The sequence below is a fragment of the Camarhynchus parvulus genome, chromosome 7 (assembly GCF_901933205.1).
Source record: "Camarhynchus parvulus chromosome 7, STF_HiC, whole genome shotgun sequence".
Lineage (NCBI taxonomy): Eukaryota > Metazoa > Chordata > Aves > Passeriformes > Thraupidae > Camarhynchus > Camarhynchus parvulus.
In genome coordinates this window covers 16,303,267-16,328,047 of record NC_044577.1, presented here as the reverse complement: position 1 = coordinate 16,328,047, position 24,781 = coordinate 16,303,267, and the positions used below count along the sequence as shown (strand labels likewise).

General features: G+C 37.4%; 1 protein-coding gene across 4 annotated transcripts in view; it reads right to left on the bottom strand.

Annotated features, from left to right (window-relative positions):
• LNPK (lunapark, ER junction formation factor) overlaps positions 1-24,338 on the bottom strand; it is a 48,539-nt gene extending 24,201 nt beyond the window's left edge. Inside the window, exons 1-8 of one of the 4 annotated variants that reach the window (XM_030952130.1) lie at positions 24,274-24,338; positions 20,397-20,478; positions 19,114-19,158; positions 17,756-17,943; positions 14,446-14,504; positions 11,243-11,283; positions 5,087-5,167; positions 4,949-5,000 (exon numbers count right to left, since the gene is read on the bottom strand). In XM_030952130.1, the coding sequence (XP_030807990.1) occupies positions 4,949-5,000; positions 5,087-5,167; positions 11,243-11,283; positions 14,446-14,504; positions 17,756-17,943; positions 19,114-19,158; positions 20,397-20,423 (493 nt within the window). In that variant the 5' untranslated portion in view covers positions 20,424-20,478; positions 24,274-24,338. Of the gene's footprint in view, positions 1-4,948; positions 5,001-5,086; positions 5,168-11,242; positions 11,284-14,445; positions 14,505-17,755; positions 17,944-19,113; positions 19,159-20,396; positions 20,479-23,563; positions 23,600-24,273 lie in introns of those variants that run through there. The other 3 variants (XM_030952129.1, XM_030952132.1, XM_030952131.1) reach the window with 3 other exon arrangements.
• Positions 24,339-24,781: the final 443 nt, after the last annotated feature.

The window sequence follows — 24,781 nt, the reverse complement described above, 5'->3', positions numbered from 1 at the left end:
GAAACCTTCTTTAATATTGTTTCACACAGAAAAATGTCCAAGACCATTACTGTAAATTCTACATATGGATGTTACTTCTACATTTTGAAGGCTGTCTTTCTAGATCATGTGGTTTAAGCATATTAATTGTTTAAGAGTATTGCATCTGTTTCAATAGGTCATGGCTATATTCACATTTATTCTGAACCCATAATACAGTTTCTAAGCAATTTCTGTGCCGCCTGCAAGAGCTTTGCCCCTTTTGCCTACTCCTTCTGAGGGGTCATTTTTGGCAAGTCTTCTTTAAACTACTTTCAATTAAAAGATACTGCTACTTTAATGACTCTTTCCCCATATTTCTGTTCCTATAAAGATGCTGAACCAGTACTTTACAGTAAGTATTAGAGAGATATGCTTCAGTAGTTTTAGTTTCATTACAGAGTTAAGAATGCAAGACTCATTGCTAGTTTCCACAAAATACTGGGTTATTTACAATGCCTCTTTTCCCCCTTCACTTAGAAGTTCACTTGGCTTTCATTCTATTCTGTGATTCATACTTAAGAGAACTTGCCAACCCTCTGCTGCTCCCCAAGTAAGAGAAGTCACCAGAATCTGCATTATGAGAAAGTGAGAAATGCTCTCCTCGGCACAAGCAACAGCCCATCCATTCCAGTATTGCCCTTCATAGATTGGCTGTAGATGTTATTCAGTGACAACACACAAACCTGGATTTCTGATGCTTACATTCCTGATACCATCCCCAGGATCCATAAATGCATTATCATGGACAAGGAGAGTACAGCCCTGTCTCATCATTTTAGTATCACATACAGATCCTTTACCCACTAACTCCCCTAATTCCTGCCCTGCACTTCCACAGCCCTAATATTCTTCTGAAGTTACTGAATATGATCTATATACTTCTCAAATTGCCTTAACATGCAATGTATTAAAAATGAGCCTTTTGCAAAGTTCCAGATTTCCATAATTCCAAGTTGCACAACTTAGCTAAGAAACATGTCCACTGATCTCAACACTAACACAATTTACAGCTACTGCTGATGTAGTTTTAATGAAGTTTTGACATTTTCCAAGGATTTTCTTCAGTAATGATATTTGTGTATCCAGAAGTCAACAGCATGAAGACAGATGAATAGATTAAAAATAGAACTTTTATTCTCCAAACACACTACAGTTCAAATTCTGCAGTTAACAGCATTGGACACTTCAGACATAAGCAGACACATTACTTAAGAGGCATCTACTCAACTCATGATTCAGTATGAGCTCTTAAAGACTATTACACTACTGCAGTGGTGAGGCAGTGACATGTTTCATGTTTACAAGCATCACTATTTTATTTTTTCCTCACTTCAAAACACCTTGATTTTTGTAGAGAAACATTATTTTCAGAGAGCACTACATTACACTGCAAATCAATATATAGTTTACGTAACTTGTTGGCTTTAGTATTGAAGACCAGCCAAGCATTTTCTTCCTTCCTCCTCATGCCTATATCCATTCCCACAGCCTGCAACCATCTTCTATTGCATCATTTTTAATTCAGGTCACAGAGTGATCTCATTTACAATACACCCCTGCTAGCAGTCATAGTAAATGAAAGAGCAGGTACCAACAACAGAATATTGCTGATAAATATTTCACTGAAATTATACACTTACCCTATTTTTCTCTATGGCCAAAGTACTAAAGTATATATTCATTAACTGTACCCCTCAAAAAACATTTCTGAAGAGATAAAACTGCACTTAAATTTTCAAATTCCTTTCCTTCTGGATTTTGTGATGTTTTTTATGCCAAACACAAGATTGAGCTATTTCATCTGTTAAAACTACCATTACTTAGTTCAGCAGTGCATGTCAAAATCACAAAAACTGCAAGAAGAGCTAAACACAGGAAAATTGGGCTGCTACCAGTTGTTTTCCTGGGAATCAACTATTACGCAATACTGATTAAACCTTTGTACCAATCAGTATGATGTGCAAGCTTATTCATTTCAACCAGTAAGTAAAAACCATACAAACAAACTAACCTTTCATCAACTGCCTCATACACAACATTGTCCAACTTGATTATGTATCAGTAACTGTTTATCATCTTTTCAAAAAGACTCCATTACAGTGCTCAAGAAAATGAGTTCTGTTGCTTGGCTAGCTTGTGCCCAAAGCAAGCAAAGAGAAGATCAGGGAAGCTTTAATGTTACGTTACTTATAGGTATTTTATTATTCCAAACCACTCTAATTCTACCACATACTACATACAGCAAATTATACTACAACCACATAAAGGTGTCATCTAGTTACAGTAAGTTATATACTGCACAGAACACAAGCTAATATTCATTTTTGGCAGATATTTAGCATGAACAGCAATAAGCTAGTAGGTTTTTTGATAGCTAAAAATTGAAATAATTACTGAATATAAGAAGAATTATTTGGTAAGTAAACTCTATTTGGAAATTAAGCCTCCATAATTTCACAAACCAAAGGCAAGCACAGCTTGTCCCTCTTTAACTATAACGCACCTCCAAACTACAATAGTCTGACTAACTACTTAAATGGGGATAAAAAGCTGCACCAATTCCAAATTCAATGTGTTAGAGAACAGATCAGACAAATTAAAATAAAATTGTGCTGCATATGAAAAAATTTACATTGACTCATAGAATCAATTAGGTTGGAAAAGACTTTTAAGATCATAAAATCCAATCATAAGCCATGACAATTTACAAAATTTATTTTCCAAAATCCTTTCAATGCTAAACTACACTTTTATTCAAGATCAAGCAAGAATGTCCATGCACCCCAAAAGGTTGAATCTGTTTGAAAGGGAATTGTACATTTTCTCAGTTGTGTTCCCACTTAGAAGTTATTGGTTCACACACCATGACAGTCTCAGAGAGCACTCTTTGCAAATTAAACTGTACTGAAAGATTCCTTCCACCAACCCCATGAGACCAATTTACACCTAGCTCTAAATAAAAAGTTCTAAGCACAGATAGCCTGGGCAAACTCCTCAGGCACAACTGTTTCACATATCTGTTCATACCACACCTATTAACATAGACCACAGCCTACACTGACTGGCTCTCAGAAATAACTCTAATTCTCCCAGAACCTCTCCCTCCCAGCCCGTCTATTAACAGTCAAGACACAATCAACACAACACAGCATAGGCTGGATCCAGCTGATCTGCTTTTGTCTGACTGGATCAAAAGCAGGGGCACTACACTTTGGAAACCCAAACATGCACCAGACTAATTAACAGACACTGACCAACGCACTTCTCACCACTGCTCCTTACACAGCCTGGGTAGAGGGGAAGAGATAAGTCATGTACCTCCTAAGGAGTTTCTAAACTGGTGTTGCTCTCTCTTCATAAAGTCAGAGTGACTAAAGACTTACCACTGTTTAATTTATAGCCAATTATCTGCAGATTTCTATACAGAAACGCATTTCCAGGCAGTTTCATCCCCTGGTCAATGTTACTTGCATTCTGCAAACAGATCTGTCACCCTACTACTGGACTGCAGGAGTGATTTCTAACATAGCTCAACAAGGATGAATTTTATAAAGAGTTTAAAAAGAGCTAAAACCAGACTACCTACACATTACAGGTTTAGCAGAAAATTCTTGGCAACCACCCACGAGCTGTATTAAGGCAGAGAAAAGAACAGGGTGTCAGAATAGCCCTTCCGCCTGAACAAAACTATGAATGCTGCAGAAATGGAGCACAGGAAAGACAGGTAACTTGAGCAAACTTGAAAAAAAGCTGTTGTGTCTAAGACAACAGAAGAGATTAAAGCTTCACTATTGAGGTACTGCACTGCAACTATTCACTGTCAATGTCAACAAGTAGGGATAGTTTTAAAGTATTTTCATGGCAATTTAAAGCTAAGCAAGAAGAACAAAACAGAGCATTTGATGATGCAGCTTATAAGCACCTTTGTTAGTAAATCCAGGTGCTCTGCACTGAGCAAAACAAGTACTTCAAGTGAAAAATGGGAAAAATAGAATTTTGGTCACCCACAAGAGTTAAACACAAAGTTGACAATTCTAATACTAAATTCTAAAGCAATCTGTATTTTATGAAAAACTGTGCATAGCAGATTCTGCAGTTTATTTTGAGCATCAGCCCTTTCAGGTTATAACAGCAAGTTAGTGACAAAGATTGGTCTTAAAGTGTGAGTACAATCCTCAGTATTAGAGTACCAGGCAGCCTCTATACTCTGTTCATACAAGCATTTTCCATTCAACTACAGCATACTACACCCAACCTTAACAAAAATTAATAGTTGTCTGTCTGCATAAATATTTGCAAAAATATCACATTTTTAATGTAAGCATTCTACTGTGTGTGAGATCTGTTGAGTTTTGAAAGTTGTGTGGGCAATCTAGAAACAAGGCTTCCTTGAAACACATTCAAGCTTTTCTAGTTTATTTTATTCAATGGCACCTTTAAATGGAACAATGTAAAGCAGTAAAGAACTGTCCATTCTTTGCAACTAGAAAATAGTTGAATTATGCACCAGCTTCTTATTCCTCTCTGGGCAGCAAATAGATGTAGCTTAAGCATGGCATTAGGAAAGGTCTAACTAGCCATAAATAGAAACTCAATTGAAAAACGAAGTCAATGAACATTACACAAGAATTGAACACACCTTAGTATTCTACAAAAGCTGCAAGTATGCCACAAGAAGTTAGTTTTCTCTCAGCTTTAACATCAAGCAGCATTAAATATCCTGCTCTCTAGAACATCAGGCTTTAGTAATAGATCCCTTGCCTGAAAAATACAGAACAGTAATGGGCATAGCCTAATGAACAGTCTATTAACCCTAAATAGAGGTCAATTGATCTACAAATTTTATCATAGACAGACTTCTAGACTAGAAATTACTGTGAAAGATGAGTATCTATGCTAAAGAGCACCCGTTTTACAGGGCTATTACCTTGTCCAGGTCTTGGGGTTGCAGATGTTGCAGCAGATGGTAGCTCAGTCTCCTGCCAATTAATGATAAATAACATTATCTGAATGCTCAGCTCCATAGTACCTTTCATATTACATCAGTATCAATAACAAGACTCACCTTTGCACTTGATTCCGGATCAAACCTTTCAAGGATTAGTTTAGCATTCTTGTAGGTTTCCTTTTCCATTACTTCCTCAAGCTGGAAACAGAAAGGTTCCACACATCAATAGATAATTTTTCAAAGTATTTCCCCCCACCACAGCCTCCCATTTAGAAGCATCTAATCAACATTACCAAAAGGCAAAGCTCATCCATGAACCAGTAGCATTTTCAGATACCTGAGGATTTGCTGTATTCAATGGAAAATGAATTTTGCTTTCAAAAACAGTTTCCAAACTCTAATGGACTACTTGTACTTAACAGCCTTATTGCAAGGAAACACCAAATATTGCTAATTGTTTACATATAATGAGGAGAATAATTACAAGCACCAACTTCAATAATGGAATGTGCAAAAATCTATCAGCCATCATTATTGGAAGTTATTAGACATGACAAGCAAATGACAGGCAATTCCTTAGATTTATTTCCTCATAGCACTTAATGCTATTAATTTAAGGAAGGTCGTTAGCCAAGTGCTTTACAGAATAAAGTCCCTGTGCCAATTAACTGCTGTCAGCATCGATTTTAGATTATTTATTAGCAGAAGCAATTAGCTTGCTGCAAATGCTGTGAAAACTCACTAACTAGAGAATAGCCACGGAATTTGCTCAAATAACTTTAAAGGCTGGATCTACATCTTTACAGCAATTCAAACTGCTTTTCAGAAAAAAGGAACACGTTAAGAATTTAAATAAAAAATTTACTGAGAACTATGCATACTTTAGGGAGTGTAATTAAAGCACTTCATTATTACAGCGTTTTATTTACAATGCACTCAAGTGGCTTTATAGCTAATACATGGGCTTAATTTAAAAAAGTAATCACTAGTAAAGTATCATTTTAGTGGTTAACAGCCAACATCAGAAGCAGCTTAACTATGAAACTGAGATAGCTGAAGTTATGACAAATACCTAACATGGATAGAAATTATAATACATTTTACAGTATCTTAAGCAGACCTTTCTTCCCAGATATGCTGACTAATGGCCATGTTCAGCTAAAAGTGGCGACTTTGTTTGTTCTGAAGTTTGCTGTTGGCATAAACTGCAAAACTGAAAAGGTCAGTGGTCAAAAAATTAAATTCTCTCAAACTCATTTATCACTGCTAAAATAACAAATGGTGCAGGTTAACATGAATTTTATGCCATTATTTAGCTAGTGAGAAACTAAAGTTTCAGCCATTGTGCATACACAGACTGTGCAGGAGTTTTGCATTTAGACAGACCTCAGGATTGCAAATAGACCACAGAAGCTAAATAAAAATTCACCCTGTTTAATGGCTACTGTGTATTCATTTAACACTCACTCCTCCACATATTTCTTGAAGTTTGAGGCAAGGAATACTATCCAGGCTGTTAATTAAGGACTGTTGAAACAAAAGGGAGTGAAGAAGGAAGTAAAAATCAATTTCCTGGACTTGTATTTCAGCATCACTTTGGAGTTAACCCACTAACTTTGTAAAACAAATGCCACACAGTGCAATAAGGGCAGAATTAATGACCTAATAGGAAAAATAAAGTATTTATTGCTTATAGAAGTAAAAACTGTAAGACAGATTTTTATACAAAGGGGTAAGGCTAGTGAGGTGAAGCTGTAAAGTGGGGAAGCTTTAACAGTCAGTGCTAGTATTTGTCTGCCAAATCAAAATTTTAAAAACCCAATTCACTTCACATCAATGAACATAAAATGTATACTATTGTCTGTATAGCCAAAAAGAAAAATGAGTAATAACTTTCTGCAGGACAAAGTGACCTTTAGGGGAGAGAAAAACCAGAATGCTCCACCATCACTTGACACTTTCTTTATCTAAAGCACTTCTTGCCACAGAAGTATTAGATAGTATAGTAGCTATTTGTGGATACATAAGTTTTGCAAAAACAGTAACATTATTTTGAAACATAATTCCATTCTCACCACAAGATTCAGATGTTGAAGTTATCCCCCACATTACATAGTTTTTGGATAATTCAACGAGTTACTCTTCATATTTTGAAATTCATATATAGCTTTAAAATTCTAGTAAAGCTGAATCTGAACAAGAATTCAGTATCACAATTGAGTCTTTACAAATTTATTGAAAATATGTAGAAATTGTCGGGATTTCTACAGGCACATTCACATTTCTCATGCTTTCACTTAGAGAGTATACTTTTCTAAAGTAAATTGAAATTTGGCTGACAATACCAAATAAAGAATCAAAAAGGACCAGGTTTACTTACTGTGAGCAAAACAGTAAGTACCAGAAGAAAGTAAGAGCTTGTGTAAAATTTAAATACTACTTCTGTGATTGCATAGCAGAGAAAACTGGCTTTTGTGCCAACATAGGAAGCTCATTTATGAACACAAACCAAGACACTGACTTCTGGAACATTCACCATCCTGAAGCATAATCTTGAAAGGGTTAACTTGATCCTGAGCACTAACACAGCAAATTGCTCAACACCTTACTCTTTTTCCATAATAAAGTCTTCTCTGAGATCCAAAACTTCTCCTACAAAATCATTTTCTACTTTCTGCCAAGGGCTAACACATAGTCTATCCTTATCAATGAAATTATAATGCTGAGCAACCCAAATCACAAGTGAACTCCTAAGACAGTAATACCAGCCTAAGCATGATTTTTTCATGGAATTAATCAGATATTAATAAAGAAGCACGGTATCACATTCTCTTCCTATGAACAATTGTATGGATGAACTCCTTCCCAACAGGCAACCAAACAAAATTCCTGTGGGAATGACATCAGCTGCTTAAATTGCATAGTATGAGTAATGTATTTCAAGCTTCTTGTAACGGCAATTTAGCAACCAAAGACTTGAGTACTAGCATGGTGCAAACCACTCTTATTCACCATACTACTGCGCGAGTTCATAAATTGAGAATTACTTACCTCCAACTACGAGGAGGTCTTTCTTAATATTCACACAAAGCCATGAAACTCATCAGTCTACCATTTAAAATATACCAGTACATGTAGCAAAAGTTTCATTAAAATTGGAAATACATCATTTAAGTCACAGTAATTAAGTATTCTCTGAACAGATCCGTGCCAGTGTTAAAACCACCAAGGTAACTGACCCTTTGTCAGTAAATATGATTTTAAACTGTATTTTGAGTTTCCAGTCACCTATTTTCAGTACTCTAGAATTTACCAGTTAGACAAAACTGGGCTTACACAAGAACCAACTCCTAGCAGAGTTTTTATCACATACTAAAGTTATCAAAATATCAATGGTTGTCTACACCTAGAAGGCTGAAGACAAAGTTGATTAAAGAGTAATTAATTTGAGTAACAGAACTCATATGCTGCATTTTCTTCCCATTACTAACATAACTCCAAGACAGCCTTGAAATCAGAATAGCTGGGTATTTTTTCCTAGATTAACAGATGCAATTTCTAAACTCTTACCTGAAATGGCTTGGAAGTCTGTCAAAGTCTAATATTACACTTAGCCTAGTATTGAGAGTAGCTGAGCAAGCTTCAGCAAAGTTTAATTCTAAAATTAGCATGGTAATTACTATACTAGCTTCACAACTTTGTCCTCAGGCTAAGAATTATCCCATCTTTAAGACTGCTGTTCCAGGTAAACTCCCCACTAATTCCCAGTTATATCAGCTTAATACATGTCCTGTGCCCTTGCTTTAATATGCTTAACCCTCTGAACTTGCTCATCTACCCATGCTCAGGCTTAAGGGCTGACATCCTCATTAACTGAGAAACTCTGAGACAAAATCACAGCTAAACAGTCACGAACACAACCACAGCATCCCTCCTTATGATCGAGGAGGGAAACAAAGTTGTATCTTGAAGTAGTGCCTTGATTACAGCTGATTAACTTCATCCCTACCCCCAGTTAATAACTGAACAAGCTTTAAAGTATTCACTAGGAGAAAACCAGCATAGTCAGTTCTGTGAGAAATAAGTATTACACAAACTTTGAGTCGAAGTACAGGATAGACAATACTAATGGCAATTTCCAGATGAAGTATCTGTATTTGTCAAGTATTTTACCCACATGAGTATACATATGACTATGTCACCAAAGCCAGAAGATAAGTTAGACAGAAATTAATTTCTATTGAGCAGTCACTGCAAATGCACCAGGGCATTACAGCATGTGAGGAGCTCACACCATTTACAGGTAAGCCCTGTAACCACCTTATCTCCCTTCAGCACACAAGTAATGTCTGCAGGGAAAAGGTGGGCCACATGACTGTAAAACACAAGTCTACTGTAACATTTTTCAAAAGGACAATTGTCTTCAATGTAAGATTTATCCAGCAATTAGGTAGCTGACTGCAAAGTGAAAAAGCACAGATGTTGCAGCAGGCTCAGTGCCTAGACAACAATTTGCATTAGAAATAAACAGGAAACACATAATTTACTTATCCTAAATACTTTGAGAATCACAATGTACATTTCTTAGTAACTAATCCCATTTGGAAACTCACCAGCAAATCAGAATTCAACAAGAAAAAAAAATCCTCTCTCCCCATTATTTCACTTGATTTTTGTTTTACTAAAAATTAGCCAAAGGCACCCTTAAGGAAGTTAATCAAACAAAACAAAATCAAATCTGAGTATTATCAAAATGAAATTTTATAGAATGCAATTGATTGAGTGCTTTTATTTAAAACACTAATTATATTCTCTCTTGTTACCTGCATCTCCTTCCAGCTCATTTCTACATGTTCTGTTTCATATATAATTATCTAATTTTAATGCTTAATTGAATATCTTAAATTATGATGAACCTCCCGAGTCCATCTTCTGAGTAAAAAATACCAACACTGCACTGATTCAAGAGGTCAGCAAGTCCTCTGTTTCTGGTTCCTTGCTAGGAACAAGGCACCCACAAGATCAAGTGATAATCATAGACTCTAAAAAATAGCTGACTTACACATTATTGGACTTCCCAGAACTCAGTTTCACTAATCCTATTTAGAAGTTTGTCTTTAATGATTAAAGCTTGACTTGCATGGCAATTTATACTTCCAGACTTAAATTCTCCATGGTTACACTACAATTTCTTTCTCGTCTATGAAGTATTTATGCAGTTGTTTCATTTTTGTATTGTGCATTGTTTCATCTTGGTTCTTCTACAGTATGTTGTTTTGATGTTTTGCATATGCAAAATACACATTTAGGTTCTTCCTGACTAATCTTTTATTCAATGGCTTTTGTCCTAATTGCTTCTCACACACAAAAATTCAGTATTACTAGTTGTTCTATAAAAAAAGATTTTCATGATTACAAAAAACTAAACTTAAACTGAAACGAAGACTTCACATTTAAGATTCCAAAACCTCTTTTGTTCTCCACTGTGCTTTTCTGCTTCAAGAACTTTTCCTTTAAGGCTACCAAATGACTATGTTAATTGGAAATATAAACTGATTTCAGTTAAGCAGTTTTCATAAACTTAACATTGTTGTCATGCCTATGTCTTTAGTCCCTAGAAAATATAAGTCTCTCAAATCCATTTGTAGCACCACTAAAAGCAAAGGACACATCCATTTAAATATCAGCAAATCCTCTTTACCAAAGGACAATGACATAATTCGGTTACAGGTTATCTTTTTTACATCTACATTTTAAAAGTGATAAAACATAGATCATGACATAATAACAGACTCTCACCCAACTCATCTTTGGTACCTTTGTTCTGGGTTTTTTATTAATTTAGCTACCATGGCAAAATCCAGAAGGTATGAGGCGAACACTTTGGGAAACTCATTAATAACAAAGATTCATAATAGAATTTTTGGCATTTCTGGAGGGAGAAGGAGTTGCTTTGGCAAGGTAGGGTTGGGGGGCAGAGAGTGTTTGGGTTGTGGCTGTTTTAAAGTTTTGCCTTACAAGGCAGGTGAAGCCAACCATGTAAGAAAACAACTTCCTCTCTCAACAAGCTTCCTTATGGAGTAATAAACAGAGAGGAAACAGCTTTCAGTGCCACAAACTTCACTAAGAGGACAAGTTATCTAAGACTTGGAATCTTGTCCATCCTAAATTTTTCTTACTGAGATTAACTGTTGATCAAGTTTGGTGCAAATATCTGGCATACACCATTTGTAGTGAACCATAGCAACCATTTTTTCTTGAAGTTTTACTTACTATTTTTTTCTTTTGGGATTTTAAATCTTCCAGCGCATCATCTAAAAGAAGGACATTATACATTAGTTTTCAAATATAAATTCATTTCAGCACACTCCAAACATTGACTTCACCTTGAGATATCAGGAAAAATTATGCATTGACCACTATCAACTCTAAACATCAGTAAACCTGGTATAAAATAACTAGACTTTTTATGTGAAAATAAATCACTTAAAATAAATTATAGCCCACTGTTATCACTTTACAGTTATAACTATTAAAAATTTTTATGTACCATTTCCTCATTAAGAAAACCAATTCTAGCCAGTGCCCTGCTTTGACCTACATTAAAACTGGTACAACAATGGACCAAATACATTTAATCTCATGACTCAAAATACAGAAAAAATCTTGAGGTCTAAGCATTTGCATATCTGAGTACCAGATTTACTGGCTTCAGTATTTCACATAAACCTCTTAACACATACTAGTTTCAAACGCCAGGTCAATTCCAAGCTTCAAAGCTCAATCTATTTCCCCCTTTCTATATTCTCAGACTACAGCAAAGCCTCCAGTTTTGTAAGAACAGCTACCAGAAGGTCATTTTACTACTAAATGTTAAGAGACTGTTGAAACAGTAGGCACAACAGCTAACCTCTCTAAGAGGAAGAGAAAGAAGAAAGGCCAAAAGCATGAGGGATTTTCCTGAAAGTCAATGTTTGGAGCTTGACACACACAGAAAACTCACTGTAGTAAACCATCACCTAATGCAGAAGATATTCTCTCAACAAATTAGCTTTCTACTATCTCTGTTCACAGCAAGAAGATTTTAACAATAAACTGTACAACTTTTTACCCTTTCTCAGCTTTACTGAACACTGGCAGCTTACTTCCTGTAAAAATATACCTATTCTTACCCATTTTTAAAGACAGAAAAAGCTTCATAGAACTACAAGACACAAACCCAACCAAACACACTTTTTTTTTTTTTTTTACTATTTATAAATACATATTTCATACCATTCAAAGTTACTTCAGGAAAACTGTTACTTAAAATTAAGGGAACAAATAATTACTTGAACTTTTCCAGAATGCAGAAATCCATTTTGATCAAATACCCCTCTTCATTAAATGGGCAAAATACTAAAACTGGCATGCACATAATTGAAAGGTTATTATTTATACAATAAAAGGGTAACTACACCCATCCCCATTTGTTAATAAGACATGGAAAAAGACAATATTTAATCCTAGGATGGACCACAGAAGATGGACAATTCCAGAAAGTGTGCATCTGCAAATTACCAAACTACCTCCTTTCACTGAATGTTACATTTATATTACAACACATTGCCCCACACAGATTAACAGTTTAAACTGTATTGCAATGCAGTGTGGTATCATGAAACCAAATAAACAGCAGAATACAGCCAGCTATCAATGGTTACTCAAGAAACTTCAAGTGCTTTTGGTACAGAAATGCCTAGAACACCTTCAAGCATAGCCTTCCACAAAGCAATGCCACCAGTTTCAAGTGTGGGTGTTTCTTTCTGATCACTTTACCTCCTGTACTCAACAAGAAGCTCAAGAAACACCAGCCCCTTAAACATGGCCAAATGGCAATTACTGCAAAGTACTCTCAAGAAACCAACATCTCTCATCTTAATTAAACCTACAGAAAAAAATCATACTAGAGAAGTCAATATCTGCAATATACCTCATTTATTTTCTCCAGCTTTGGGACAGATCAGCCTAAATCTTTAACAGTCGTTTGCCTAACCAGTCCTAAAAACCGAAATTCCATCATCTCTCTGCATCACCTTCCCTGGAATCTAGCTAAAATTTTCTTCATTCACAGCATCATTCCCAAACCTGATGTATACTGATTATCCAGCACAGAGTTTTACTGTATTAAATAACCATCTCCAGTGTCTCAGTATGTTATACTAACTTATCCCAGAATAAAAATTTGGTTTTGAGCAACTTAGCTGATAGCTTTCTATTTTCTTTTCAAAATCATTCGATTTTCTTTTTCAAATATAGGACTTTTATCTCTGAGGTAAAACACTTCATTTTTATCCAGTCTCTGGAACCACACAGGAATAATCCTTTTTGGCATGTTCTATCATCTACTAAACCCTTTAAACACAGGTTCAACAAAAGCACCAGACTTGCCTGTACGCTCAAAACAGCAATAAAGACACTTAAGCAAAGTAGAAAAATGTACTTTTTTTCTTATTTATCCATGAAATGCAAATCATTCATTTCACCTTAGAAATGAATCACACAGCACCACAGAATATATGGACTATTTTATTTCTACATAAAAATATATGTTCTGTGCTTGCATATCAAATGCAAACATTCGGTTTAAGAAAAATTCTAAAAGTGATGTTTAACTTGTAAGCTGTCACAAATTAAATACATCATGCTGCTCTGCAAGTCATAAAACACAGTGCAACACTGAGGTTTGCCTGTATTATTGCTCACATCACCATGAGATATTGTTACAGGCTGGACTGCTTTCAAGGAAAGTCTCAAATGAATTCTAACTACTGCAGACAAGTGCCACAGATGCTGTTCTTAAATAGCATGCAGATTCATTCTAATGCAAAATTTAACAACTTTTTATATATATTTGAAAACCTCCATTACTTCTTGGTTTTGTTACACGACTTCCAATTTTCCTTAGCTCTCAAAAAAGCAGAAAAACACCCACTTATACCTTTCCCACTCAGGAAAACATAAGTATGCTTTGGAGAACTTGGGAGAGAAAAGATATCCTGACAAATAAATTAGACACATCTGCTATAAATCTCTTCCCTTTTGTATAAGGATAACAGATGACTGCAGGAATACTTATGAGATGCAAGTATCAAGGGAACTACTACTACTGTTCATACTTCCTTTCCCCTTGATCCTACTTTTACATCGTATTGTATTCCATTACACTTTTGACACATGCAAAGACAGGAGAAAGTTAGCACCATTTTATAAGTGAAGTGAAAGATTAAGCAGTTTCCTTCCTGCTCTTTCATGAACTATGTGGTAGAAAAAAGTTTAGCTAATACTACTAATTTCAGTATCAACTAAAAGGCTACTCTTGTCTTCCCGGAAGCCAAAAGCATTTGATCATGATCAAAAGCATTTACATTATCATAGCAAGCATCATCCTCAACTAGCTACATATTCAAAAAAAAAAAAAAGGAAAAAGTACTTACTATTTCTTTCTGTCCGTTTGGAAAAGAAAAAAATGAGCAGTGTTCTTATACACCAGATTCTTTAGAACAAAAAGAAGAATTATATTAATTAAATTATATTACAGTAACCATTTCTGAAGTAATTTAGCAAACAACACTTAGCATATGAGATTTTATTTCACAAATACAAAAGACAGAAACCTTCAAACACTATTCATATAAAAAAGTAATAATTAAATTATCATCTTGTCAACAAGACATCAAAATTGCTCTAAATAAAAGCATCTTCTCAATTGAAATTAACTGTTACTTAAGGCAGAAATACTAAGGCAGCAGCAGTAATATCATCACTTGCTAAAAAATCTTCAGCTGAAACTTACTTAGTCATCACTTCTTATTTGATAGATTAATAATGCATTTTATCCAAAAAAAAGAAACTTACCAGTTCAGACCCAAAATTAAGGCCCAATATATTTGTGGGAAGAATTCTAATACCAATGAAAACCATGTGATAGAACTATTGTACAAATGCTCTCCCAAGCAGAATTAACTGACCTGAGATCTGGTGATTTTAGAGAAGCCCCAGTCTACTCAGTTTCTGTAGGGTTTCAGCTGACCTAGCTGGAGCAGTTTATACTAAGATGAAGTTAAACTGATCTATGACCATTTTACATTTGAAAGGTCTCTTTGCAATCATCAGGACTTCATTTGTTTAAAAGCTTAGAATTGCTTCTAATATTAAGCTTACACTTTTCCTGGTAAGTTATTCAGTCTAAGCCAAGTGGCAAACCTCATCCACCAAGCCACTGCAAGCATCCAAAACCCTCCTAATGTTAATTAAATAATAGAGCCTAAACTAGCAATGCTTCATTTAAGAAAAAAACAATCTTAAAGGCTAGAAAGGTTATCTGACTAAAAGCATGCATAAGAAAGCAGGCAAAAGGCTTTAAGAGTTTTCATAATGACTTAATTCACATCTTCTGTATTTATACAGTGGTTGCCCAGTTAGAAATGCCTTCAAGTATCAACAACACAGCCCAAGTCAGGCAAGTTGGATGAGGCACCTGGAATCTGAGAGCAGCCTATCCAAGGTAAGAGCAACAAAGAAGTTTAAGTGTTCCATGTTCAAAGGTATGCTATAATAACTGATCTAATAATACAGGTGGATTTATCCTCCTACACAACACAAAATGTGTCTTTCTAAAGTACCAGAAGAAATAAATGTTTAGAGGGTTTAAATTGCCTTAAATACCTTGTTACAAAGGCAAAAGCATTATTTCTTTTTAAATGTATGTTTAATAGTCTTCTACCTAAAGCTGTATTCTAAATATGAAGTCAGATATCATGAAATAAAAAAGCATTTCTTCTATAAGAAATCTGAGACAAAAGTTTAATAGCAGATCATTTCAACCAATTCTACAAAAAAAAATATATTTCTTTGAAAATCAGAACATGCAAATTAAAACTATTTCAAATAAAAATCAGTTCAAGAAGAGCACCCTTCTAAAATGTTAACATATTTCTTCAATTTTTCAAGTATTTCAGTATACATTTAAAATTAATGATGTTATAGTCCTAAAACTTAACTTGCTCTTCCAACATCAGTAACTTGCTGAGACCCTGAGGGACTGACCTAAGGCAGAAATAAGTTGGTGACTGACTGCAAGCTGGAAAAGGCAGACATACTACAGTTTGATTAGATCTGAAAAATCTCTAGAGCTATTACTGGGTGGCACCAGGCATTCAGCATGGAGTCACCTCTTGACCGAGAACAAAGACAAGCTGGCAGCTGCTTGCCATTCATATCTGCCAAAAAAAGCTGAAGAGGAATAGCTTAAGGAAAAAAAAATCTGATAAACAGCTGCAAGTCATAAGAGAACAACAGACTGATTTTAAGTGCTAGTAAGCTGACGTCTAAATCAGAACTTTACAGAGAGCCATCTTGAGAAAAATAAGCATAACTGGAAGACAAACCAGAGAATAAACGTCCAACATGTAAATTCAAACCATAGCACAAGAAGCCATCACCTTCAATAATAAAAGCTTCCATTTCTACACTAATTCTAACACACCTATGTGAAAGGAGGCTGCTAATACTTCCTCTTTTACAAGACTTTCCTATGAGCAAGAACAAGCCTCACACACTAACAACAAAGACTTTAAAATGCTTCCCCTTAAGAACAAAATTAATTCATATTGCTGCCAAAGATTAATTTGAGCTCTAATTTCTATATTAATCCTTTCCAGTCAAGATCCTGCTGCCCATGAATTTTCTCCACAGGAGTACACAACAGCAATACATGAGTATATTACAAATAATGCAGTATGACATACAAACACCATCTTCACCTGGGGGGTTTTCGACATGTTACATTATGCTCATCAAACTTGCAAAGCCTCAAATATTTACTTTGACTTTGCCTTTCCAAGTCTAAAGCTAGGGCATGTACAAACCATGCCTTCATACAAAGATGCTGTACAAATGGAAGTACTTACAATCATTTCAGCAAATTAGTCAATGCACTGCGGTCCCCATCATTAGGGAAGATGCTCAGTAGGCTGCTCTCACCTCCCTGATGGTCTGGAGGAAGGGGAGGCTACAAAGCAGCTGTTCAGTGAGGTGGGAGCCCTTTTTATTACTTTCAGATAAGTGGATTTCTTAGACAAAAAAAGCCACTCATCAGGATAAGCAGCCAATCAGCTCAGTGGAACAAATATGTAGTAATACTTTCTCCAGTTCACATACAACGAAGTTTGTATATTTTCTTGTTGAAGAAAACAGTCAGTGATTTTTCAGAAAAACAGCTAATTATGTAAAAGTAGTTTTCAACACACTTAGGGTGATGACTTTTCAAGTCCATTCTGTGTTAAAAATCACCTAACACAAAGTAAGTTTCTCTATTCATTCTTGTATTTTTCCCAGGTTATACACTACATTTTACATGAAGATGACATACCTTTGGTTACCTCTGTATACTAATGTTACTTCTTAAATTGCAATAAAAATAAAACCCTTGTGCATATATTACATTACCTTACAGCCTCAGAGACAGCTCTCTAGCCCCAGTATAATTTTGATAAGCCAAGTAACTTTAGATGCTATTATCTTTTGATGATAAGACCTAGTTCTATAATAAATCCAGACCCACAAGAGACATTCCTCTCAAAGTGCCTGCCTACCTACTTGAATCTATTTTAGAGGAAAAAAATCTGCAAGTTATGACATCTCAAGGATTGTCAAAGCAAACCCAAACCCCTGCTGAGATGTATTTTCCATCTCCTTTTATCAAAGAGACAGCAGTTAGAAAAGAAAAAAGGCATATTTACTTACATCAATGGAAATGCAAAAAATGGAAGTGTCATTGTCAGCCTTTTTGTCCATTCATCAGGAAGACACCACAAATATACAATTAAGCAAGTAATAAGGTAAAGAACTGAGGAGTAGAGAAGAAGCCTTCCAACCCATAGTTTCTGTAGTCTCTGATTTTTTTCTCTAAATTCTTCCAATGTCTGTATTTCCTGCAAATAAACAGAGTTCAGCCTTATTAGTGCAATTAGTAAGAGGTTTTTACTACGCTGCCTTTAAATGTTTGCTAAAATCAGCCCTATCAGTCTGAGACTTGATTAGAAAAGTCAAGCAGCTCTTTGATAAATGACAACATTTGCCCAAAGATAACTTTCATAGCATAAATACTCCATACTAATAAGGCTATGATATGAGCCACTTGCACCTTATTAGCAATTGGTAAGAAAAGTTAAAAATCAGCACTTTTTCACATTTGTAATGCATTAGTATATTTGGGGGAAGTAAAAAATACCAGTATCTTATGCATGGCAGTCTTTACTATCACATAAGTCACTACTAAGCATACTTAGCATTCTAAAGCTTTCATCAGGTACCTGTGGAATGTTAAATGTCTCTGACACTTTTCTACTAACATGGCAAATTGCTGGAACCTCTCCACCATTTTACTTGTTTTCCTTTCAGTACTTTCCTCACATTAAGAGTGAAATCATGAACATCTCTATGATGGTATACTAATAAGTGATGGAGCAATGCTCTGCTATGTTAACCATTCTGACTGTATTTCAAGTGACAACAGAAGTACTCACAGCTTCATTAAAAGGAAAACAAAAATATCAACAGTATATTTCAAAACAGTTAATTTCCCCACAGAGTACAGACATCTGTCACAAATGCTGGCAAAAAATCACAATTGATTACCGAACAACCTATCCAGTTATTCTGCCCCGACCTTACTTACTACCACTACAGTTAGAACTTCTACACATAAAACCATACATTGAAGCTTTTCTAATCAACCTGATGAATTTTGCATTAGTGACATTTTCCTTTACAGGGGACTTTAACAATTAGTTATAACTGAATTGTGTAATCAAGGCAGCTTCATATTCATTCCCATTTCAGGCTCTCCAAATAAATACTTGTCCTGTAGCTTCTCACTATCTATTATACAGTATTGGTATTCTTTAAATTACTAAACAGTAAGGGGAAAAATTATAACCATTTCTCTGATACGCAGAATCTCTACTACTGGAATAATTACCAAAATAATTTAAAATTTCATGAGAGTATTTTACCTAATGTGAGAGAAATAGATGGCCAGAAAAAAGGACATAAATTTCTAAACAAAAAATCAAACAAAACACCAAAAAGCAAACACATACCTTATCTATTTTCTCTAATACTTCTACAGTAGAAGGCTTTGCCTGCTTACAAGGGAAAGAACAAAGATATTAATCTCACTTTTAAAAACTCAGTATTTTGTGGATTACTGTACATTAACAGTTTCCTAACAAAAAGACATATTCATAATAGATTAATAAATTATCTATTTTACATAAAGGTAAGAAGTTTTCCTACTTTAGTGTGACAAATAGAAAGGACTGTAATGAATCACTATATAACAGCTGGCATTACTCTAACCTGAAAGCTCCTCTCCTACATCACAAAAAATGAAAATCTATAATGCTTCTACAGCAATAATGAATGTGTAGGTGGAAAGCAAAACAAGAACAGAATTGATGAGTGGCAGAAATAGGCAAAACACAGAGAATATAGAGAAGAAGCCCTAACCTGAGTACTCCAGCTTTTTACTACTATTCATTCCATATAAGGACACACGGTGTAAATAAATCATAAGCACCTGCAAATAAGGGCTGTCATCACCAGTAAAATTCCCTATAGGAGCACCTGGAAATCCACCTTCTAGGAATCTTTCCTAATTTCTGAGAATTATCAAGCCACAATCTTTCCCCACCCTTCACACTACAAATTCAAAAGCCATAGCTCACACTGCATCACCCTGAAAGTGAGTTTCTACTACACAAAACTGACACTCCATCTGAAGTTTCACCTTTAATGGAGTTTTGTATGGAAGACTCTACAGTCAATTGCTAATGAGCAAAGGCAAACCTAGACTCAATCAACTCACACCTGCCAGGAGAGTAGTCAAAAATCCCATGCCTCTTCTTCCTCATTAACTCAGTACACCACTCAACAATCAATAAAGCAGATAGGAAGACAGACTTGTACAGGAGTAAGTAGCTACCAAACAATTTGTTAAAACAGCCAGAAATGTATTCTGCACATACCCATTTTTATCTAGGTCACCAACCTGTCAAGTCACAGATGCTGCAGTTTCTATCCCAATGATGCACAACAAAAGTATTTAGATTTACAGAAAGAGTTTAAACTGTATTTTTTTTAAGCTAAACAAGCCAGTGCAAGACTGGTACTGCAAAGGAAATGAAGGACAACAGCAGAGTTTCACAGCTTAGTGATTTAGCAATGAATATTTTTGGTCATATCTCTCACTACTGGACTTTCAATGACATACTCACAGGAAAAGTTCAGCACTAGCATTCAGCCAGCATTAACAGTCAACATGTCCCAGATACTCCCATCTTCTGGACTAAAGGTTATTACATTGTTACACAATGTTACTTACCCTCCATCTTGAAATTAATCCACCCATCTTCTATCGTGGACAAATGTTGGCAGAGTTATCAATCTTCTACAAGAATTCACAGCTAGAAATAAAGCATTAAGCACTTAGGAGCAATCTAACAACATAATCAAAGATTCTCCAATTCATTCCAACATCTTAAGAAACCAAAATATTGTATAAAGCCATTGTCACACTATCTACCTGTGTGCTATCTTTAAATTCAGTTTTCTGATTCATAAGCCACACTCTAAGTCAGTTGATCAGCTCAGATGTGGCCAAAGTTATTTCTATTTTGGAAATACTTAACTAGCAGGGAGTTCTCAAAAACACAGGCACAAATGAACTGCAAAAAGAGACACCAAAATACTCCAGCATAAAAACAATTTTAAAAACTTAGTATTGGGCACAATTATTTAAGATACTGATTTCCAGTTAATTCCTCTGCTGCCCCTAAGCATAACTCAGTATTCCTTTTTAGTTGCAACTCTAGGCATTCAGCATTAACACCCTGTTAACATCTCATCCTGTTCATGAGAAAATTTCTCAAATAAATCTATTTCCTTTCCATGCTCTCACCATCAAGAACATGCTGTGTGCTCAGTTTTAAGTTCAAAGAATCAGTTTCAAAGATTTCATGTGCTGTACAAAAGCACTACACTGGTCTTCCCTGCACAATTCACAACCCAGTCATCAGCACATCGAATGACTCTAAAACAACTCCAAAGGGGCAAGAGCAGCTCACCTCACCCTACACAAACCTGGAACCCACGAACAACACTAATTTGATGATCTGGGTCTGAGCTCCTAAAACAAAATTGTAGCAACTTCCCATTAGAAGATAGTTGAATTAATTGAACCTTAGGATGGCAGACTTTCTCTCCATCCATTTAATATACAAGTTTTTTTACCTATTTAACAACAAAGTAATCAGTTCAAAACAACCCTAACAGTAAACTAATGCTCAATCCCAACCAGGACTCAAACCTTTTTCATTCTGGAATGAAACACTAACACTTATTAAAACAAAGCAGTGATCTAGATAGACAGAAATATAAGTGATCATTATCTTGCTTATTAAGTTTCCTTTGGCCAAAAATGGAAAGATACATTTCAATCCAAATTTGTTCTCAAATTGTCTGAGGCCTCTAGAGCAATTTAATATGTACAGAATATGCACTGCTCACTAGCACAAGCACTGCTGTAGTCTGGTAACCTCCCCGCCTTTCAAGAAAGCCAAGGATTTCAGAACTATAGGCCCTACTAGTTTCAGAAACCAACCCTCAAAGATAAGGAAATCCATATCAGAAATGCCACGAGAATGAAGCTAGAACAGATGGGCAAATTAGCTCTGCTGCTGCCAAATGAGTAGCACACCAAGGGCTGAGATACAGAAAAAGCAATTACCCCTTGGACTCGAACAAATTCTCAAAATAATCACTACTGCAGCAACTCACCTCAGTAACACAGCAGTCTTTTTTTTTAAACACACAGTCTAGCACCAAGAATTTTACACAACTGTGACTTTGCAGATATAGGCGAGCTTTTGCATGATGGGTATTGCAGTAGATCTGAGCCTACACTTTCTACCCAGATATTTCTACAGACACCTATAGCTTTTACATTGTTTTGCAATAAAGATACTGTGTCAAATAGCCAATTGAGAAGTCTGTAAAGCCAGCACAAGGCTCCCAAATCTAGCTTGTGTCCCTAACATTGCCACTGCCCTTAGGAGCAATGCTGGCTCTCAGCATTGAGGACACAGAGAGACACAGAGATGCTGACATGGCCTTTGTGTGTGCCATTTTCCTTCAAACCACAGTTTGAGAACCTCTCCCCTGGAAGTGTTAGAGGATCTCTTGGGAACAAATTATCTATGAGCTACTGGTGACTCTGACTTATAGCAATGACACATTCATTCACTGTGCTACTGCTACACAAGGTTTTTTTAAGTATCTGGTAAGCTTGGAAGAGAAACAGGTTCGACAAGTGTCCCTATGCATCTGATTTTACAGGAGCTGTGATGATAGGCTTTACAGATGCTGCTCTGCAAGTCTGCAACACTACCAAAACCCTTCCCCAAAGAGGTATTAAGGGATTAGGGCCACTAGAATTGTAAATTCACATTTACAATTTAGTCACTGAATCCTCAGTGAGGAGGTGGAAAATTTTCTATGATTACAATGGAGTGCCTCAGATGTTTTCCTTCTTTCCCTCTCTTCTTCTTGACATGACAACACAAATTGTCTTCAATTTGTCTTCAACTGCTTCAAGCTCTCCTCCTTCCTCCTCAGCTGCCCCTCCACATACCTACCACTAATATCTATCCTACTCTTCATAGCAAGAGATCATCCACAAGTTACTTCCTTCCCATGCTCTAAACAACAAATTATTGCACAGGACTTTTCCCTTCTGAAGACGGCACTGTAGCACAGAGCTGTGCATTTCACTGACTAAGCAGTAGAGCAGTTGAACTTATTTCCACACACATTATCACTAATGCAATACACAAGTAAGATAACTGCAACATGTCCTAAGCTTAAAACAGACAAAAGAAGCACTAAAAACACTGAACAGAGAAGCTTAAGAAAACACTACTATCAATTTTATTACCTGATTATCTCAAAAAAATATTTATAACAGGTCCTCTACTCCCAAAACATTTAAGTTATTTATTAAAAAGCAGAAGTGCCAGACTAAGACACCAGAGCAGAAAAAGCTTCTCCTTTGAATAAGGCAAAAATCCACTAAGACATCCACGCCCATCCACCCAGGTGGAGAAAATAGCTTCACGATCTCATTACACTTTTATCAAGTCAGTCTCAAATTTCTTCAGGCTTGTTAATGTTTTACAGGTTAAAAGTTCTCCAAAAACTCAGTCTCCCAAGTAAATCTGAATAACTGACATGCTGAAATCCAGTAACATAAAGAGAAGACATACTACGAGGAAAAAAAGTAAGTCAGAAACTTGTAATCAAGGCCTTGCATACAGTCATACAGATCTCTCCCCTTAAGGAATGGGCAATGCTTTTGAAATAGGTACCTCTTGCAAACTTACTCATTCCACTTTCTGTAAGTATTTTTAGATATTTACCACTACAAAGAACACAAATTCTACCATTCAAATTGAATCTCTAGTTCTGCTCACAGTTTGCCCAAAATTTACTGACCTCAGAAACTTCCACTGTGACCATAAAGTTTCTCCAGCTGAGCGCCGCGGACAAGGAAACAAGCAAAACCAAACCAGGAGCATCACCCACCACCTACTGCTAGCCTGTCCTAGGACGCCTCAGTTACAACAAAATACTAAACTTTTTTCCATTCAAACTTCATTTTCGTCTGTCTCCGTCGGGCAGCATCCCCTAAAAGTCCTATGCTTTGCAGAGCCTTAATTGAAAACGCAAATTAGCTCCTACACGGACCACACAGCGCCGGAGCGAGAAGTGGGTGGGTCGGGCGCTCTTTTTTGAAACCCAACCCCAGCGAGCTGCGCGAGGGGCGGCCGGCGCGGGCCCGGCGGGCCGGAGGGCGCAGCCAGAGGTCAGCCGAGCCCCCGGCTCCCCGGCCCGCCGGCCGCCACAGCCGCGCCGCTCCCGCTTCCGCCCAGGCGCCCGCCGCCCTTCCCGGAGCCGGGGGCTTCCCGCCCGAGGCTGCACCGCGGCCCGCCCCGCCCCGCTGCCCGGAGGGAGAGGGAGAGAGAGCGGGAAGGGGCACCTGCCGCCCTGCTCCGCTTCGTGCCCCGGGGCCGGTACCTGAGTGCTCCTATGGGGAGCGCCGGGCGCCCTTCACCCGCCACCCCGCGCCCTCTCCCACCGCGGAGCCGCTCGGGGCCGGGCCGGGCCGGGCCGGGCCGGGCCGCGCATCCCCCGCCATCGCGTACCTGCCGCGGGCCGGGCCGCGCATCCCGCCCGCCGCCAACGCCGCCGCAGGAGGAGCGCGGCGCCCGGGTGCTGCTCCCACCAGGCCCCGCGCGGCCGCGGCAGCCAATCAGCGCCTGCTGCCGCGGGGGCGCGCTGGAGCGGGGCGGGGCCGGGCCGGGCCACGGGCGGGCGGCGGCTGTGGCGGGGCCGCGCCGTGCGGGTGCTCTCCGCGCCGCTCCGTACAGTGCCGTACTGGACCCGGCCGTACTGTGCCGAACCCGGCCGTGCCGCTCCGTACCGTACCGCATCGTACCGCATCGTACCTGACCGTGCCGTGACATGCCGGTGCGCCGCTCCTGCCGCGCTTCGCGGCGCGGCCCGGGCGGTGTCCCGGGCCGCTCTGCCCAGCCAAGTCGAAGCGGGCGGTGTCGGAAGGCTCTCGCCGTCTCCCTGCGGCTCTCGCTGATCTCTGTTACGGAAAATAAAGGTGTTTTAAGGAAAAACCGGAGGAACGTGAGGGCCAAACTG